This window comes from Solanum verrucosum, unplaced genomic scaffold (assembly GCF_900185275.1).
Source record: "Solanum verrucosum unplaced genomic scaffold, falcon-dt-bn FXZP01000265.1, whole genome shotgun sequence".
NCBI classification, from domain to species: domain Eukaryota; kingdom Viridiplantae; phylum Streptophyta; class Magnoliopsida; order Solanales; family Solanaceae; genus Solanum; species Solanum verrucosum.
The window spans coordinates 817,556-838,016 of NW_026019964.1; the positions used below are offsets into that span (position 1 = coordinate 817,556).

Sequence of the window (20,461 nt, forward strand, 5' to 3'; positions counted from 1 at the left end):
GATAAAAAAATATTACTTATAATCTACTTTGTTAATATATTTTTAGTTAGTTTATAGCTTTCAATGTTTATATATTTTATTTCAAATTTGGGCTTGAAAATTTCTATTCATTTAACGTTTCTTAAGTTTAGCTTATCACACAGGTGGGTGAAAATATATTTGATCTCTTTTTCAAACACCGTTAAGTTGTAAAAAACCGAAAAAAACCCGAAAGAACCGACTAAAACTGAAACCAAAAAACCGACTTTGCGTGGTTTGATTTGGTATTTAGATTTAATAAACCGACATAATTGGTTTAGGTTTTTTTCAATGAAAAACCAAACCAAACCGACCTATGTACCCCCCTACTTCTAAGTCATCAAGAATCGTGGTTGAGTTCAAAGGTTAGTTTTTTCTTGATTTTATTTTGTTAGCTTTTCGAAGAAAGGAGCAATCTAACTTCTGATAATGGAGGTTTTTTTTTCCAAACATGAAGAACAATAATAAAGAAGAAGACAATTGAGTTAATATTTATTTTTTTCAAGTTTATTTTAACACATGACCAATTTTTATTGGTCAGTGCTGTCTAAAAACTGCACCCACACGCCTAACATAGGTGAAGTCACGGACTCAGCCACGTAGGCCAAAGAGCGGTAAAAAATTAACTAAAAAATAAGTTCCGGGGGAGGGGGGTAATAGGACCTTATTAAAAGTTAAGTATGTCTCAGGGATTTTGGGCATAGGCTAGAGGGGTACTTATGCATTTTCCCTTAAAGTTATGATATATGTTATAAGTTATTAAAATATATGTTAACTAATTGATTGTATTTGTTTCACCAAATACAATTATATTAAGTGATACTTAAGTTGGTGTAATATATTATATCAATGGTAGCATATTTATATTATGTTGCCAGTTTGGTTATTCATATAAGAATAAAAATTAATGTATTTAATGATACTATGTTGATATCTTAGATAGTATAATGTTTTATTTGGTTCTACTTATCATAAGAATAGTTGTTAACTTAAATGATACAATATTGGAATAAAATATGATATGGTACCCGTTTGATTTTATTTATGTTGTTTTAAAAAAGGGTACCATGTTCGTCTACTATATAATTCTTTAATTTATAGAATATATATGGTATATGTTTATTTATTATGACGGTCAACTTGATTACGTTGTATATGTTACCATATTGGTATACTAAATGGTATTTTAATTTGTAGATTATATGGTATATGTTGAGATTTTAGTAAGGTTAACATATGCTGAATTAAGCTTTAGCCCCTTACTACGAGGTTAACTATGAAGCATAAGTTTATAATAATTAACGAAAATTAATGATCTAAAATTTAACTTGTGCAATGATAATATTATACACAACATTTTGTTAATTTAATATCAAATAACATTAAAATAGTTACCAACGGCATAAAATAAGGGCTTCCATAAAGTAATACTAATAAAATAGTTACTATTATAACAAAAACATTTTGGTATTTGTACGGTTAACCAACTGATAACCAAAAAAAAATAACATAAATTTTTAACCAACTGCATAACAAAAACATATTGAAAATTTGAATGTTCAACAATAATCTTCTAAACACTTGTTTGAATCTTTGATAACCTTTTTGTCACCTTTTCGTAATGCTCGGTTCACCAAACTTGCTCTTGGTTTTTCCAGTGACTTCACTTTCACTAATAGTACCATCATCTATCTTTTTCTTGGCATAATTTCAAAGCAAGACATCAAATCTCGTATGAAATAATGTTGAATCAAAATATGACAGTGTGCTGTCGTTTTTGCCTTGGAAAAAACTCTCATCATATAGACAAGTAATAATCCACAATCACTACAATTTTTTTTAAAAAATATAAAAATAACGATTTAATAATAATTAACCAAAAAATAAATATTAACATAAGCAAAAATTACTTACTTTGACCCTTCCAACTATTGTGGAATGCAATCACGGACCATGTATTTCAAAGGATCAATAAAAGCATAGTCTGCATGTTCTTTCAAATTCTTCCTGTCAATGTCATTTCTTTTTTCATAAAATTCGGTACTCATTAAGAACAGAGGAATAATGTGTGAAAGTTTTTGCACCACTTGCTCAATAATTTTATTGTGAGCGGACCCACTTTCACTAACGAATTAAAAACATAAAGACACCTACTCTGTATGGAGTAAACAATCATAATCGAGTGATATTTTTGAGAAACATTGACATGAATGCAAACAAAGTCAACTTTATTCCGTGGATTATTAACAAGTATCTTGTATCCTCTAATGTATTGAGCAACTTCATGGTCCGGTGTTATAAAACTGTTGTTTTTCTTCCTTTTCTCCAAGACATCGTGAATTTGACCAACCCATTGAATGAAATAAGAGTCAGTTGTGGTAACTCTTTAATTTTTTGACTTTCCCATTCATGCTTGCATTTTTTTCACAAGTAATACATGTTCACATCTACTTACTGTAAATCATGTAGTATTAATGTGTAAAATTAATGTCTTTAATGAGAACTAAAAATGCGTAACAAATTTAATAAATAGTGTAAGTTGTGTATATAAACGAATTACCAAGTTTGACCAAGCTTGTCCTGTAGTTACCATGGCGTGAAACCAATCCATTAACTCAATGATAACACTCAAATATCCTCTTTAAAATCACTAACAAGGGACAACAGTCATCAATAAAATACCCAACAAAGAGACGGGATCGAATAACACAGTGAATGATGTACAATTAAGAATTTAATTAGAGAGTTAACTAGCAATTAATTTTAATGAAGTTGAAATAGCAAATGGGTGGAGAATTCCACCAACTTTAGCAACACTAATTCAGACACACACAATTAACAATATTGAAATAAAGTGAATATTCACGAAACTAATCGACTCTAGGGGTGTGGGGGATCAAATGTTGATTTCAATTGGGGTATTACATAATTGCTCGTTAAAACTAATTAATCACAGATAAGCTAGTTCATCATAAATGATGCTAATCTTCTTTCGATCTCAAAGCATCTTTGCATAAAATCTCCTCTCGGTCTCATCTACATGTCATTCTAAACAACCCAAAACCTTAGATCTGCAATCAATAAGTACACTATATTATTTTTGTTGAATAGATTATCCACTTATATTGGTCTCTTTCGAGCACCAATGCTAGATTAAAACTAAAATTAAGGTGGCAACTTAGTTTATGAATTAATCACTCGGCAATCAGTCAAATCTATGATTAACAACTATAAAACAGAACAATCTAACAAACCCACTAAAGTAAATCAACACCCAACCCCATAATCACACCTCAAGAGTTTGGGGTTTTAGCCACACATTGCAAAGTGTAAATAAATTATACATTGCATGAAATTAGCCATGAGTATCATAAAATTGAGCACTTAAGAGCAAAACCACTTCAAATTCAACCTCAAATTACCAAATTCAAGTTCACAAATCTAAAAACCCCAAAACTAAAAGTGTTTTCACTCAATGGAAAATGTCTCTCTCTACAATGTTCAGACTTTTTCTCTCAATTTTCGCACACCCTCTTTTTCTCTCTTTTGGGTTATTTATAGTTTCTCAAAATTTTGCCCGAATATTAGATTCGTGTCTCACTTGGTGACGTACGTTTGAAATCGCCAAACACATTTGGCAAAACGCCAATATCGCTTCAGTCTGCCTTTTTTTTGCTAAGGCTTCAGGTGTTTGGACCTTATTCAGCGATTCCGTTCGAGTTCGCTTTTATAATCCAACAAGACGCCAATTCTCACTGCACTTTACCCTTTGGATCTTCATTTATCATCATGTACTGTAAATTTCGGCAACATCCACTTACTTCACCCTTTCTCCTTCGGCATATCGCCATTGGTTCTTTAGATCGCCAACTGACCTTGAGATATGATCCTATGCACTGTCTATTTAGGCGAGGTCAGGCTCACTTGGAGACCTACCTTTCTTGTTTGGCGATCAACATTGTGTAGTTTGCACTTCTTTTTGCATTTTGGCCATTCTTTCAAACATCAATCCCTGCCTTGTCAATTTGTCTTCATAGCTGCAAATTATCAACATATCATCAGAATAGGACAAAATTAGATATTAAGGACACTAATTATTTAGCTAAATAGACCTCAAATGAGTGCGAATCTACCACTCATCAACACCCCCAACTTAAACTTTTATTTGTCCTCAAGTAAATCAAGAACCCACTTATCTCAATAAGGGTGTCTACAACAGTACTCAATGAGAGCTAACATGAAAGTGCCATAACAAGACTACTCTCAAAACATGCTACACTCAATCATGATCAGAAAGTTTCAAATGATGACCAGTTGGTTTCACACAAGCTCAAGCTCACTTTAGTTTCTTTTCTAATGCAAGATCATGTTTCAATAAATTTATTCAAGTGCCCTCACATCAAGAATGATTCCATGATCTCACAAAGGAAATCAACAAGCAAATAAGGAATCAATGCAACTCTCACTCTCTCAAAAGAGAAAACATGCAAGCTTTGTCCCATAGGTTCGCCCATATTTTCCAATTATCTCACAACCTAGTTCATGCAAGATCTCAAGGGTCTTTTAGGCTTGTAATGGGGTTGAGAGTTAATGTATGGCAAATTTGGTTCGGTGACTTCACCTTTTCAAAGCATTGTTACAATCATTTTCACCTCTTCTCAAGTTCTTTTCCTTCCTTTTCATTTGAGAACTCAAACTTTGATCCTTTTTACTCAAATTTATTGGAATCCCCTTTATTTCATCACTTCTCTTTTTCATTTTCATTTTTCCAAAGCACTTCTATCACAATGACTTTTTTTGTAAGGGGGGGGGGGGGGTCCTTCTTTTTGCAACAAACTTCAAAGTTGAGTCCCATTTCATGTTTCTTTTGCCCCTTCACTTGTTTCTATTCCTCCTTCCTTTCTACACCCCAACTTAGGCGTTTGGCCTAAGTTGACTATTTAAACATAACAATGCTTCAAAAAGGATTTCAGGTGAGAAGGTAGGGACAATTTGGATCAAGAGACTTTGTTTTGATTTTGCCAATAAATGGGTTAGGCTCAAATTGTTCCAAAACGGATGCACATCCTCACAAGATAGTCACAAAAGATATGGATATTTAGGTCCCCTCTTTGAATTGTTTCCCATATCACGCGTCACATTCACCAAGATTTAAACAATTGGACTAACAAGGCAAATTCTAGGACTCCACACACATGTTTTCAAGTAAGACCTCAACACACATGGCACTTTGAAATACACTCATTTAGCCCATCCCAAAAACATCAAAGTGTACGTGTGATGTTCATTGCAAGGTTCACATCAAAATATAGCTAGTAAATAAAAGATATTGCATATAAGGTGGGGAAATTAAGTGTTCAATGCCCTAAGATTTCAAATAAGAAGTTAAACTTTGAAATTCACCTCCTCCGTCGGTATAAAAAGATAATATTTTGGGGCCCCAAATTATTATCAAGAATAAATTGTGTTAAATTTTTATAGAAAAATTGATTAATTATGATAAAAAAATATATTATTTTACCCACTTTAACATCTTTTATACTTTGTTAAAAATAAGAATTAATAGTGAAAAGTGTTGAATAAAGTGATTTACAAATTCTTTTTTATTTCTTTTTAAATTTTAGTTTCAAACATTACAACAAGCATATTAAAATAGTATATACCAAGTCATCAACTTCTTGAATCAGATTCTGTGGTTCTAACTCTTATCTTTATTTAATATTTGTCAACTTATTACTTATAAAATTATGTTAACAATTTATATAATAATTGCCTCACTGAAAGAATGTTTTCAATGTTGAGTTGATAAAATCTTACCTAAAATCAATAACTGAAAAACAATATTAAATACTAATAATTCTCATCTAAATAGTGTAAGAACAATAAATTTGAATAAATATGTATACAAAGTTTGTTTATATCTTAGGCCTCAAATTGAAATTTCGCTTTAGACCCCTAATTACGTTGAGCCACCCTGACTTTGGATTGTGACAGTAAACAAATATGAATACTGTGAAAACCCTCAAAATAGTAGATTGATTTATTTTATAAGGTATTTAGATTGATTGTTGAACCTATCAAGTTTAGGGAAAAGGTAAGGATGACAATTTAGATCTATCTCTCACCCTCATAGCTACCCTAACTTTACATATTACAAATTAAAAACTTACTCTACGAGTTTATTAGTGCTATGGTTACTTGTTTCTACTACTCTGTTCCATGTATACTTGTCACTGTCACCTAGTTTTTCAGGCCAAGGAAGTGTGGGGCACCTGTGGATTGCACCCACTGATTTCCTTGAATAAATGGAGTTGTTGTATATTGAAGTGCTTCATTCCTGTCCGTGATCACTTTGAATCCCTTCCATTTGACCCGATTGTTGGTATTGGCTCCTGGACCACGATTTGCGTACTCGGCACATAGGCATGTGTCAAGGGCAAAATTTCCATCCCAGGGCATCCAACCTGCAGGTTGAATGAAATCTGCCAAAGTTGATTCCATGATCACAGTTCTTGCGTACATCTTCCATGGCCTTCCTAAGAAGGTAGGAATCTTGAAACGCAGAGATTCTAGTAATTGCTCGGGAACAATGCGACAATTTTGGATTACTAACCCTGTGGTTGCCCGAATGTTAGTTCTTCCTTGAGCTGCCACTGTATTTTGTTGTTTTTCCATTGGCTTCCTTGCAATAATTAAGCAGTTTTGGAGGATAGTTGATGAGTCACCAAAGATGAAATCAACTGTGCCTGACACCACACAATTGCGGTAAAATTGTCGATGTGTTTGAACATACAAAGTGTCTTGATATCCATCCATTCTACAATTGTAAAAGGCAGACATATCAGATTGAACACGGAGGGCTACCGCCTGGTGCCCCTCCGGTCCTGCTGTGTTTTGGAATCCCATGGACTTGCCTATAAATCCATTTCCAATTGCACCTGAAAATATTTAATGTTATTATAGCCGAATTTATTTTCATGTTTTACTGGGAAAGAAGAAGGGGATATGAAAAACTTACTGAAGGAAGCACTCTGATAAGTAGACACACCATTAAGTGCGGATTTGTGTCCTGTAACTATCGTCTTTCGGGGTCCATCTCCATACATAAATACGTTAACTTGATCTTTTGTGACAATTATGTATTCATCATAAATTCCGGCCTTCACATATATAGTATACCTTCCTTTTAGGTTCTTAGGGTACGCAGCCAGAGCTGCTGCGATAGTGTTGTATTGTCCAGATCCATCCTTAGCTACCACAGCGTTTGGTGCTGGGTTGCCGTTATTGCTTGCAGCCAACAATTTTCTATCACTACTAGAAAGCCATGCAGGATATCCTCCGCTCTTTGTATTGTTGGCTTCCTGCTTGTCATTGTCTTCATTTTCTAACAATCGCCGAGATGCTGCTGTTTCTGCTGATGTAGTAGTATCAGTCTTGTTCCCAATGGGAATATTAAATTTAGAAAGAATTTCAGTCATTGCATCGACCATTGCAAGAACATTGTCCGTGAGTTGTGTTGCATTTAAGAGGGAGGTAGAAATGGCTTTCTGAAGTTCTGGTTGAGTAAAACCATCTATGCAGGTTTGTTGGTAAGAGAAGACAGCACTGAGCCAGTTTTTGAGTTCTGTTTCCCTATCAGCGATAGTGTGGACGCTGCTATCACCCACAGAGGAGAACGATGCTTGAAGCTCATCAATCGCGTATTCCAGTAATTCCTTGCAATCATCAGTGGCCATCTTTTGCAAGGAGTCATGAGCCTCTGCTTTGCCGATAGAGGTGGACCTTTCTATTCCAATTCTAACTTCCTGAATGGCCACCTCAATGGCTTTTTGGACGAATTCCTTCAGGGTGGCGTTTTGGTTGTTGGCCATAGAGCTAAGGCTATTTACACATGATTTCTTGAAATCTGTTTGTGAACAAACAGAAGCAATCGATTTGGATGTGGTAGAAAGCACTTTGTCATCCTTTTCATCATTGCCCGAAGAGTCTTGTGTCCGATTATTGCTTGCAATAATAGCAATAACTACTCCAACAACCAGGATAATCGATATACCAAATGCAAAAATCTTCCCGCCTTTCATTATTTATATTTCTAAGATTAAATGTGTAGAGAGGATATTGAAAAGAGAGACAAAAATGGAAATTAGTCTGGACTATGGAGGTCTCTTTGAGTCGTCTTCTTCTTTATCTTCTGAAAAAATGCATGAATTTCCTTGAAAATAGGAAAGGTAAACAAACATTTGTGGCCATTAAGAGATGTTAGTAAACAAGTGTTAACCAGACCAAGAGGGGAAGGTGTACAATTCATATATTATTTGAGCCTTCCAATCACTTGCCCTTCATTTTTAAACACTTGCATTGCCAACTTCTTTTTATACCATAAGCAACATGTTAATTGCTTATATATAATGACTTTTACTACTAGTTAATATATTTTGTGTCCAAGGATACACGATAAATGTATTACTCCATCCGTTCATATTAGATACACACTTTCTATTTTACACGATAATTAAGAAATTATTAATGGGTGAAAATCATTTATACCATCAAACTTTACTTTAAAAATCAAACTCCCCCATCAACTTTGAAAAATAATCAACCCTTCCCATATCCTAATTGACTTTTTTAAAGGCCTATTCTACCCTTATATTATCAACCTTTATCTTTTTCTTTATTTTTTTATACTTTTTAAAAATTATAATATTTTTATATTTTAAGCTTCATTACAAGTTTACTATTAAACATATTAGTTTCGTCCAAAAAAAAAAAAGAAAGCATTGGTTGAGTATATAATATAATGTCGTTCTATAATGAAACAAATGAACAAAATTAAAAACTAATGTTATTATTTTTGACAAAATCTATAATGTGATGCAAGTAACAAAAAATAATAAATAAAAATAAAGATAAATTTCATACATTAATGATAAAGTTAATTTTTAGTTATATGTTCCAATCTGCAATGTTGTAAAATGATTTTTTTTTAAATGAAGGGAGAGAACTAATCAAATAAAAAAGAACAACAAATTTGTATTATAGTGAATGTCTATTATGTGGAGTCCATTAGAGAAAAGTTAGAAATCCTACTTGGAGACCAAGTCAACTTTCCCCTATAAATAAAAGGGGTTTTCATTCATTGTTAATTAGATCTGTGAATCCCTAATTATTCCTCAAGAGAAATAATTAGTCTTCTCTCTAGTCTCTTCTCATTATTTTATATAGTTTCATAACACGTTATCATCACGAGTCTCTAACCAATTGAGTTTTGGGCAATCAATATATATGTATGAGGAGGGAGCATATAAATTAAGGGCCCGTTTGACCATGCGATATGGAATCATGATATGATGTCATAATATGAAATCATGAAATGAAGTTAAAGTTCTATTTGGACATGCGATATGGAATTTGTGTTGTATATTTTCTCATAAACACAAGAATCTCACAAGTTATAAAACTATGAAAAATGGCCCCATTTGTTTATTCAATCTTATCAAATAAACAAAAAAATTGTAAAATCGCATAATAAATTATTACAAAGCTATTTGTTCTCCACTTAAGTAACTGTTTCATCTAACTTTAATTGATCAAACTTTAATTCAATAAAAAAAATTGAACATAAATTTTAGTGTACTAGTCTTTAATATAATCCTCTCACATAGTATTACTCCCTCCGTTCTTATTTATATTCACCAAATCAATTCCTACTTTATCATTTATATTTACCAAATTTAAAGTAATAATAAATTTTATGTTGATAAGAATAATAAATTTAAAAAGTAATGATGTGACTGTTAATTTTATTTACATATGAAATAAATAGTTAGTAGATATAAATGTGGGGTTGATTTAACTAAATATAAATTTGTGGGTCAACTTTTATATTTAAAAAATCTCAAATCATGATATGAAATTCTCAAATCATGATTTTTGTATAATATGAGATTCCATCTCATGATATGAAATCATAAGATGAAATCAGCGTGAAATCGCATGTTCAAATGCTGATTTCATCTCACAATTTCATATTGTTATATGATATTGCATGACCAAACGCTTACTAAATATATACATTAACTGGGCAAAAGTCACAGACCAACATTGTTGAAGGTATGCACCCCATCAATCTGTGATTCTGTTGTTTTGTTATAAAGGGCTAAAGTGAAAAAAATGATTATTCCATGCACGAAAGGAAATCAGCCGAGAGTATATTTATAAGTATGTTTATAAATTATAATTTGCTTTGTGGCTTACAATTCTTTAGCAAGTAAGAGGCTTGTGGTTTATACTTCATTATTTAATAATTATGTGTTAAAAGTTAAAACATTGAGACGGCCAACACAAGGACCGTAGTGGAACTAGAAGTGTAGTACTACCAATTTGGTATTTTTCAATTAATTGGTATGCCGTGTTATTTTTATTTCGTATCCCTACTAATGACTATACTTTTCATGTTTTAATGAAATTTATTTCAATTGTACATATAATTATAAGATTTAAAAGGTTAAGGGTAAGTTTTGATGCACTATAAATATAAGATGTTGGATTTAAGATTCATCGCATCATAGGGGTAATGTCCAATTGCATTGTGAGGGTAAGACGATTGATACAAGTTCAATCGCACCAAGAGGGTAAGACGATAGATTCATGTTCAATCATACCAAAAGGGTAAGACGATGGATGCATGTCCAATCACACCAGAAGGGGAAGACATCAGGTTCAAATCTTGGTGTACTACGATGATAAGATGTTGGATTCAAATCTCATCAATTTATGGCCTAAGACGCCTTCATATGGGTAAGACATTAGATTTAAGTCTCAATGCACTATATTGATGATATAATGATGATTAAAGCAAAATAATGTGATTTGGTGAAAAAGTCATGAAACTTATTCCACTAATTTTGCTTCATTCCTTGATGTGAATATGGTACGATCTGGCATCACACCTCTTGCCTATCGGAACACCAACCCAATCTTGAAAGCTGAAGTGGGTTTAGGGAATGGAAGAACAAGAACATCTTCTTTACCACCAAAAATGGTAGAGAAACAAGTGATTGAATAATGCACATGAATGTGGAATGAGGTACTAAGCAATCAAAAGATAATATGTTCAGATGATTGTGTTCCATTCTTGAAGAATGAGAACTTTTGATAAATACTAAAAATATAGATCTATTCTCTGAAGTAAATGTGACAGTACAAAATAAATCTTATCAATAAGGATGTGCACTTAATGGTGATGGGATCACGATTCACCTTCAGAAGAGGTAGACTGATTGAGAAGAAATAAATATAAAAATTACTCTCGGAGTACTAAATCTAAATTTTGCTCATATGATAGTAAATCAAAAATTTACTGAAGGCAAAAGGCATATGTCATGATAAACTTGGAGTTTTCTTATTTATACATATATTGAAGAACCAAAAGTTTCTTCAAGAATTTTATTTGTTGTGTATTCTTATGCTAAGTTGATTGGATCAACTAATGTTGGGACTAAATCCCTAAATTCTGAAACTATAAAAGGTGAATATGGCCTATTCATTTGTCATGTGATATGATAAATAGATGCATCTATAAGATAATCACATGTGCATTTGTTGTCAACCTGCAGTTTGCCATTCACTAAATTGTGTGTGCAAGATAATTGAGTTAAGAGCACAACTTTCAGAATATGTAATCAAGACGATTCATCTTGATAATATTACTAAATTTCCAAGTTGATGTGATATTATATTCCTCAAATAAATAGTCAATCATTGCTTATGAGAACAAAGCTCCATGGTCTGAAACATAATATATTGCATACAAACGTAATTGTATGCATATATCAGACCAATAAATTATGATCAATTTTTCTCTTAATTGGTTTATGGTTAGGGACAAAATATTTTCCATCTAATAATATTGATGTGCGGTATATGATTAATGAATATATTATGATGCACAAAGATGAATTCTCCTAAATAGATTGAGATGTATGTTAGTTTATCTAACATAAGGGGGAGATAAGAAGCAACCAAGAGTTGCAAATGCTTTTATTGAATGTCACCGAAGGACAGAGTCTATGACATGCATGAAGCATGATAGACCAATCAATTCTAAATAATATTGTCCTTGAAAAAAGGAAGGAGCAAATGATTAAAATGATCATAATGAAAAAGTAATGTGCTCTTGAAGAGCCTATGGCATAACACTTCATGAAACCTCATGAGAGGAATACCTGAAAATAGATCTCAATAAGTTATGTCGTATTGTGAACAGATACAAAGTGATATTTTATCGACAATATCTTTGAAACAATATAGCACAGTATTGTAAAAGATTATGAGAATATGAATTCTACGTTTATTAAGGCATGCTGAGGTAGAAATAATTATCAAGTGAAAAGTGAAATAATGCATATCGGTAAGCGTAAAACTTATTTGACTTGCAATCACCTGAAGATGTCATACATTTAATATTGAATGTTCGACAGTTGACAAAATTGATATGAAAATATTTTAAGGACTCAAGATGCATGAAGCATATATAAGTTATTGGAAAACTTGTTTATAATCCTCATATGGATTAAATCAATCAAGAATCTTTTTTATTGTTATGTAAGTTGATGACCTGAATTGGAACTCTTGAAGAGTTTTCAAAATGCAATAGATTATTTGCTCAAAGAAGTTGAAGTGAGTAACTTGCAAAATTCTTTGATCCTGAAGGATGATTCATAAAAGGAGATGGAAGAAAACACATTTTGTCAAAACTTTTCTAAACACATGAGCTCCTAAGAATGGTGATATCAGCATGCAATAGATTTGTCCAAGTAATGATATGACTCATTTATTCATCAAGTCTCTACCAATTACAACTTTCGATCGAGAAGATGGCGTACAAGCTTGGAATGCGAAGATTCAAGTCTTTGAATTAATATTCATATTAGGGGGAGTTAATACGCGATGTACTCTTTTTTCCTCACAAGGTTTTGTCTCATTGGGTTTTCCTTGTAAGGTTTTTAACGAGGCATCCATAATGCGCATTATAAGATATGTGTACTCATTTTTCTTTACTAGAATTTTTTTCCATTGGATTTTATCTAGTAAGGTTTTAACGAGGCATATAATATACAAATAGACATCCAAGGGGAGTGTTATAAACATATTTGTATTATAGTGAATGTCTATTATGTGAAGTCCGTTAGAGAAACGTTAGGAATCCTACTTGGAGATCAAGTCAACTTTCCCCTATAAATAAAGGGATTTTCATTCATTGTAAATAAGATCTTTGAATCCCTAATTATCCCTCAAGAAAAATAATTAGTCTTCTCCTACTCTCTTCTCATTATTTTATATAGTTTCATAACAACAAAGAATTTTTTTGAAAAATAAAATGGGGTAAAAAAAATGGTAAAAAAGAAAGAAAAAGAAAAGAAAGGAGAAAGAGACGAGTGAAAAGAGAGAAGTAAGAAAAGGAGAGAGAAAAAATTCAGAAGAAAAAGGATGGAGAGATAAAAGAGAATCAACGTACTCAATATTTTAGGAGAAGATTAGAGAAGACGAGAAAGATCAACAGGTAAAAATATTGAGAGAGATATTTTAGGAAAAACATTAAAAAGAGAGATTTTCTAGGGACAAAAAAAACATGTGTTTTTTAATCCCTTTATTGCATTTTGGTATTTTCCGTTTTTTAAATTATTTTATTCCGTTTTATAAGATTCTATTGGTATGTTGGTGAAAAGTCAAACTATTGTTATACAAGAGTAATTTGGGTGCTTAAATTGTATAGTTAGATTTTTTTATCCGTTTTAAAATTAGTTTAGGTTAATTATATGGTGACCAATAGATGATTGTCATGCCATTAATGAATTTATTAATTTGATTTAAATTGAGGACCATTAAAAATAAGAATAATATGGAGCCAGAGATGATGTGAGGGGTATTTGAGGTCAAATAGGTGGACAAAGGGTCATTTTATACCATTTTCAGTAGTTCAAGGATATTTCAGACCTTTTTTTGTAGAAAATATTTTTGAATTTTTTTGTCTCAAAGTCCAACTAAAAATAATAGTTTTAACATAGTGAATGTGAATTTAGTTTCAGTTGACAAAATTTGCATGAATAATACTTGAACCCAAGGATATATAATTTTGTGTGTAAGTAATTGTTTTAAAAAATTGTTTAAATAGACGATAATGAAGAGGAAATAGTGTAACACATTTTGTTAAAATTTATAAAAAGAAATTTTCACGAGCCACTTTAACAGCGTGGCAAACGTATTTTCTAAGTGTTTCCTTTTAGAATTAAGTTTGAACTCTTTAACAAAGCTTGTTACAATATTTTTTTGACAATTTTCTAAAAATATTCTCTTTTTAGTCTAAAAGGCAATGGTTATGAAAAAAATTAACCATTTTGCCAGTTTTATCCATTTTGGTTGTGAAGTTTATCCATTTTACCTGCACTTAGGTCAGTTTTACCCGACTTTAGCCATTTCGCGAGAAATTCTAGCATTTTCCCCTAAACTTCAGCACAATTTTGTTTGAAATTATATTTTGTCAAAACTAATCTTCAAATATTGCAAGTGCAAGTGCGTTCGGTCTTACAACTTTTACCTCGACACATTCTAGTATCGTTTTATGCAAGTGCGTTCGGTATCCTTTGAACATTTTTCTCTTTACATTTTTCGACTTTATCTGGTTTTGTTCAACAACGATCAACTAGCTGAGTGCGGTGAGTACCACATCTATAAACAACGACTTAAACAAACTTTGTCCCAGTATAAAAATGCAGCACAGATAGGCACTAAAACTCACGCAGCCACGCAGTGAGCACAAAGCGAACTATTCTTTCGCCTTTTACTAAAGAATATCGTGTGCGCGCTGCAATCAGTGGCATACGCCAATTTTTGGAGGGATTCTCTTCTTTAGAGGACCCCAACAATACTAGTTTTAACCTTTTCTATGTGTCTTATTCATAGTAACATATATTTATATTCTGATATTATAATATAGTGACACTCTTGGTGAAGGGTAGATAAAAATTGACTCAGAGTTCTTCAATCAGTGTTCGATATTATTGAACATCTTTGAATCGTGATTTCTGATTAAGGGTCGAGGAATATTGACAAGAGGGAAATGATATAGAGGGGGAAATTCTAGTTGTTAAACAAAAAAAAATGCAAACAGGGTTCTCAATTATTATTTGAACACATAGAGAATTTAGACTAAAGCTACTGCACTTGGCTGAACCCGTAAGCTACACATTGATTCTGACCGAGCATAAAATTAGTTGAAGTGCACACAAATGTGTCAAGACACCACGGTAATAACAAGAAAAAAAAAAACGAAAAAGGATGAATATCAGATTGCCCGGTGCACATTTTAAGTTGGCATTTTTCTTAACTTATGGTAGGTACCTCATAAATTAGTTGAAGTGCACACAGGTCAAAGACATCATGATTGTATGAAGAATAAAACGAAAAAAAGGATCAAATAACATTATGGACCTGTTCTGTAAGTAAAAAATATTTTTCATGAAAACTGTTTAACTCTGTACCGAACACACCCTATAAGTTGAGTAACTTTTGCAGAAAGTTAAATTTTCCCAAGAGTATGATAAAGATATGTTTGTTGTCTATCTAGTTTGCTATTAAATGGGAAAAAAAATGATAACAAAAAGATGAAGGGCAATATATCCCTCATCGGTCAACACAAAGAAAAACAAGTATAAATATGGGTATAAAAGAATAGGAAGGAGCAACAAGAAACATACTTACCTGGACGGGGTCAAAGGCTGATCAATAAGACCCATGGCCTAGGTTTGTGACCTCCATTGCACTTTGGAGGGGTGCCTACCTAAGGTCGATCCAAGTGGTCGAGCCTACGTCATAATTTGTTGCAGAGGGGGCCTGCGTTCGCGCAGCCCCTACCAATCCTTAAACAAAATCTTCTTATAATTGGTAGAATCTGTAATAATCAATAGTGTAAGGCTGTGAGCAATCACTTGGCTGATTGATAAAACCGAGCTTTCATTCAAATGTCACTCGGACTCTTTAACAACATCTCCCTTCTATCTCTACTTGAATTTTCTTCCTGAGCTGCGGAATTAACGAGTTTGATCAATAGAGTTTCATATTTGCTTGAAACTCGATATAATAGAGTTTGAGCAAAAACTACCGAATCTTGACAAAGCCGTTATTATAAAGGTAGCTCTGCCACTGATTATGTTGAAAGTTTTATATTCCCAAGGACTTTTATATTTGGTGACCTCCATTGCACTTTGGAGGGGTGCCCGCCAAAGGTCAGCCCAAGTGGTCAAGCCTATGTCATAATTTGTCGTAATAGGGGCCTACGTTCGTGTGGTACTCAATTCTTAAGAAAAATTTTCTTGTTTTGTATTTACTTTGTTTTCTTGTAGCCAAACAGTGAGCTGATGAATGCTTGATCTTTAAATTTTTACAACATATAGAATGATTTCCTCCCTGCCAGAAGCACTCTGGGGCACACCTTCAGTTTCTTCGTTTTTGAGAAGTCCTTTCTTTTAATTATCAGGGCCGTCATGAGTGATGTCTAAATCAGTTTCATTTGGATATAAAGATGGTTCCTTCGGGTGGGCACGTCAAGCTCTAAAGATCCAAACTAGACAGAAGCTCTAAGATCTTCTAAAGATGCGTGATGCATGACATCTAGCTAGCTACTCAAACATACACTAGCATACAAAAGAGTACGAGCAACTAGATTATAAGGCCAACTTTAAGTAAACAACAGAAAACTGCTTTGTTTTCTGCTTCTACCTATTAGGTCCTTCACTATACACTTTAAAAAAGACAACCTGCATTCGAGTTCAGCTATTCAAGATGCTCAGTTCGCAACATTTTATCCATCATCTTGTGAAAATATATCTCCTTATAATCACAAAGATACCAAAGCGAAATCATATCTTAAATTAATTGATCGAGAAAGTATAAAACAGGACAGCCTAAGTAGTTTTTATTTGAAAAACCTGTTAGATTTTCAATCATAAAGTTACTGAAAAAGAAGCAGAGAACATTTTTTTATAAAGGAGTGAGTGAAGTGAATACCACATCCATAAACAACGATTAAATACAAACTTTGTCCCAATATAAAACTAAAGCACAGATAAGCAGTACATCTCACGCAGCCACGCTGTGAGCACAAAGCGAACTATTCTTTCGCCTTTTACTAAAGAATACCGTGTGCGCACTGCAATTAGTGGTACGCCAATTTTTGGAGGGGTTCTCTTACTTGAGTACCCCAACAATTCTAGTTTCAATTAATTTTTTTACTTGTCTTATAATATAATTTATAGTATTTTATATGAGCAAAATTTGTGCTGCTTACCAAAAAATGCAAACTGCTTCTTCTGACTTAGTTTATGCTTGGCTCTTTCGATTTGGTCCACCTTATAGAATTAGTCGTAGTGCACATAGGCCAAAGACATCACGGTTGAAAAGACGTCAAGATCGGTTGTATGAAAAGACGAAAAAAAGGAATAACATTATGGAAGTGTTCGGTATGAAGGAAAAATGTTTTTCATGAAAAATAGTTTCGTCCATATGGAACACACATATAAGTTGAGCAACTTTTGCAGTAAGCATAGATTTTTGTTGACATCAGTTTCTACGCAACACCTTTAATCTCAGTACAATTAGACACTTGACTTTGTCACTAAAATTGGATTATATGATTTAGTCAATACCTTTTTGTTATGACAAGGGAAACTCGCAGTCACTAAAACCACACAGGAGAGGTAAAACCGGTGCGACGAGCTCGACCCAGAAGGCAAACCCCTTGCTTTCGTTGGCAAGGAATTTCGAACTTAAGACCTCCAACATGGAAGTCCCAAGCCCAAACTACTGGGCCACCCTGAAGGGTATGGTTTACTCAATACTGAAATTCACAAGGGCTTTTTAATCTTATTTTAATTTGCCCATGAGTATGGTAAAGATTTGTTTGTTGTCTATCTGGTTTGCTATAAATGAAAAAAGAAGAAGATGAAGGGCAATATATCCCTCATCGGTTGACACAAAGGACAACAAGTATAAAGATGGGTATAAAAGAATAGGAAGGAGCATCTAGAAACATACTTACCTGGACGGGGTCAATGGCCGATCAATAAGACCCATGGCCTAGGTTTGTGACCTCCATTGCACTTTGGATGGGTGCTTACCTAAGGTCGGCCCAAGTGGTCTAGCCTACGTCATAATTTGTTGCAGAGGGGGCCTGCGTTCGCGCAGCCCCTACCAATCCTTAAACAAAATCTTCTTATAATTGGTAGAATCTGTAATAATCAATAGTGTGAGGCTGTGAGCAATCACTTGGCTGATTGATAAAACCGAGCTTTCATTCAAATGTCACTCGGACTCTTTAACAACATCTCCCTTCTATCTCTACTTGAATTTTCTTCCTGAGCTGCGGAATTAACGAGTTTGATCAATAGAGTTTCATATTTGCTTGAAACTCGATATAATAGAGTTTGAGCAAAAACTACCGAATCTTGACAAAGCCGTTATTATAAAGGTAGCTCTGCCACTGATTATGTTGAAAGTTTTATATTCCCAAGGACTTTTATATTTGGTGACCTCCATTGCACTTTGGAGTGGTGCCCGCCAAAGGTCAGCCCAAGTGGTCAAGCCTAGGGGTGTTCACATGTTGGTTTGGGTCGGTTATTGGTCAAAACCAAAACCAAACCAATTTAATCGGTTTTAAAATTATCAAAACCAAACCAAACCAAATATAATATATATTTATCGGTTTGGTTGTTTTCGATTTTGGTTATTCGGTTATTAACCATACATAAAAATAAAAGAAACAATTCACTAAAAACGTGAAAAAAGTGACAACAATCCATTCAAACGAAAAAATAGTTAGAATGACTGACATTACAGAACTTTCGATCATTGAATTTACTGAATAAAATTTCAAAATTCACTATTTTGGCATAGAAGGAAGAGAAAATGACATTTTCAGTCCCACAAAGAATTTTCATAGACACTCATATACATGAAACCAATAATAAAAATATTCTCACCTTGGACATTTTTTCTTTCATAAGTAAATTATAAATAAATTTTAATGAAACATATATAAAATCTTTAAAATTGTTTATGAATATAATATATTATGTATGTATAATAATAAAATTTATGTATATAAGTTGTTGGTTCGGTTCGGTTCGGTTATTTCTTCGATTTTTTTCGAACAAAACCATAACCAAACCAAATACTATCGGTTCTTAACAATCTAAAACCAAACCAAACCAAACCAAAACCAAAATTAAATCAGTTCATTTAATCGGTTTAATTTGGTTTTTCGGTTTGGATCGGTTTTTATCCAAACCATGAACACCCCTAGTCAAGCCTATGTCATAATTTGTCATAATAGGTGCCTACGTTCGTGTGGTACTCAATTCTTAAGCAAATTTTTCTTGTTTTGTATTTACTTTGTGTTCTTGTAGCCAAACAGTGAGCTGATGAATGCTTGATCTTTAAGTTTTTACAACATATAGAATGATTTCCTCCCTGCCAGAAGCACTCTGGGGCACACCTTCAGTTTCTTCGTTTTTGAGAAGTCCTTTCTTTATATTATCAGGGCCGTCATGAGTGATGTAAAAATCAGTTTCATTTGGATATAAAGATGGTTCCTTCGGGTGGGCACGTCAAGCTCTAAAGATCCAAACTAGACGGAAGCTCTAAGATCTTCTAAAGATGCGTGATGCATGACATCTAGCTAGCTACTCAAACATACACTAGCATACAAAAGAGTACGAGCAACTAGATTATAAGGCCAACTTTAAGTAAACAACAGAAAACTGCTTTGTTTTCTGCTTCTACCTATTAGGTCCTTCACTATACACTTTAAAAAAGACAACCTGCATTCGAGTTCAGCTATTCAAGATGCTCAGTTCGCAACATTTTATCCATCATCTTGTGAAAAATATATCTCCTTATAATCACAAAGATACCAAAGCGAAATCATATCTTAAATTAATTGATCGAGAAAGTATAAAACAGGACAGCCTAAGTAGTTTTTATTTGAAAAACCTGTTAGATTTTCAATCATAAAGTTACTGAAAAAGAAGCAGAGAACATTTTTTTATAAAGGAGTGAGTGAAGTGAATACCACATCCATAAACAACGATTAAATACAAACTTTGTCCCAATATAAAACTAAAGCACAGATAAGCAGTACATCTCACGCAGCCACGCTGTGAGCACAAAGCGAACTATTCTTTTGCCTTTTACTAAAGAATACCGTGTGCGAGATGCAATTAGTGGCATACGCCAATTTTTGGAGGGGGTTCTCTTATTTGAGTACCCCAACAATTCTAGTTTCAATTAATTTTTTTACTTGTCTTATAATATAATTTATAGTATTTTATATGAGCAAAATTTGTGCTGCTTACCAAAAAAATGCAAACTGCTTCTTCTGACTTGG

The 20,461-nt window shown here is 33.1% G+C and overlaps 1 protein-coding gene, 5 non-coding genes and 1 pseudogene across 6 annotated transcripts; 6 read left to right on the plus strand and 1 right to left on the minus strand.

Moving 5' to 3' along the window:
* Positions 1–6,017: 6,017 nt before the first annotated feature.
* On the minus strand, positions 6,018–8,177 carry LOC125814899 (pectinesterase-like). The gene is made up of 2 exons (XM_049494348.1): positions 7,037–8,177; positions 6,018–6,956 (listed from the first exon to the last, which is right to left on the minus strand). Exons 1-2 carry the CDS (start codon positions 8,097–8,099, stop codon positions 6,259–6,261), a joined length of 1,761 nt encoding a protein of 586 aa, XP_049350305.1. The 5' UTR covers positions 8,100–8,177; the 3' UTR covers positions 6,018–6,258.
* Positions 8,178–14,820: 6,643 nt separating this feature from the next.
* On the plus strand, positions 14,821–14,937 carry LOC125814930 (U5 spliceosomal RNA). The gene has a single exon (XR_007442138.1). It is a non-coding gene; the product is annotated as a U5 spliceosomal RNA (small nuclear RNA).
* Positions 14,938–15,772: 835 nt separating this feature from the next.
* Positions 15,773–15,933, plus strand: LOC125814926 (U1 spliceosomal RNA). Its single transcript, XR_007442137.1, has one exon. It is a non-coding gene; the product is annotated as a U1 spliceosomal RNA (small nuclear RNA).
* Positions 15,934–16,241: 308 nt separating this feature from the next.
* LOC125814927 (U1 spliceosomal RNA) lies at positions 16,242–16,373 on the plus strand (annotated as a pseudogene).
* A 790-nt stretch (positions 16,374–17,163) lies between these two features.
* On the plus strand, positions 17,164–17,278 carry LOC125814931 (U5 spliceosomal RNA). Its single transcript, XR_007442139.1, has one exon. It is a non-coding gene; the product is annotated as a U5 spliceosomal RNA (small nuclear RNA).
* Positions 17,279–18,107: 829 nt separating this feature from the next.
* On the plus strand, positions 18,108–18,268 carry LOC125814937 (U1 spliceosomal RNA). Its single transcript, XR_007442145.1, has one exon. It is a non-coding gene; the product is annotated as a U1 spliceosomal RNA (small nuclear RNA).
* Positions 18,269–20,224: 1,956 nt separating this feature from the next.
* Positions 20,225–20,342, plus strand: LOC125814932 (U5 spliceosomal RNA). Its single transcript, XR_007442140.1, has one exon. It is a non-coding gene; the product is annotated as a U5 spliceosomal RNA (small nuclear RNA).
* The last annotated feature ends 119 nt before the right edge of the window (positions 20,343–20,461 follow it).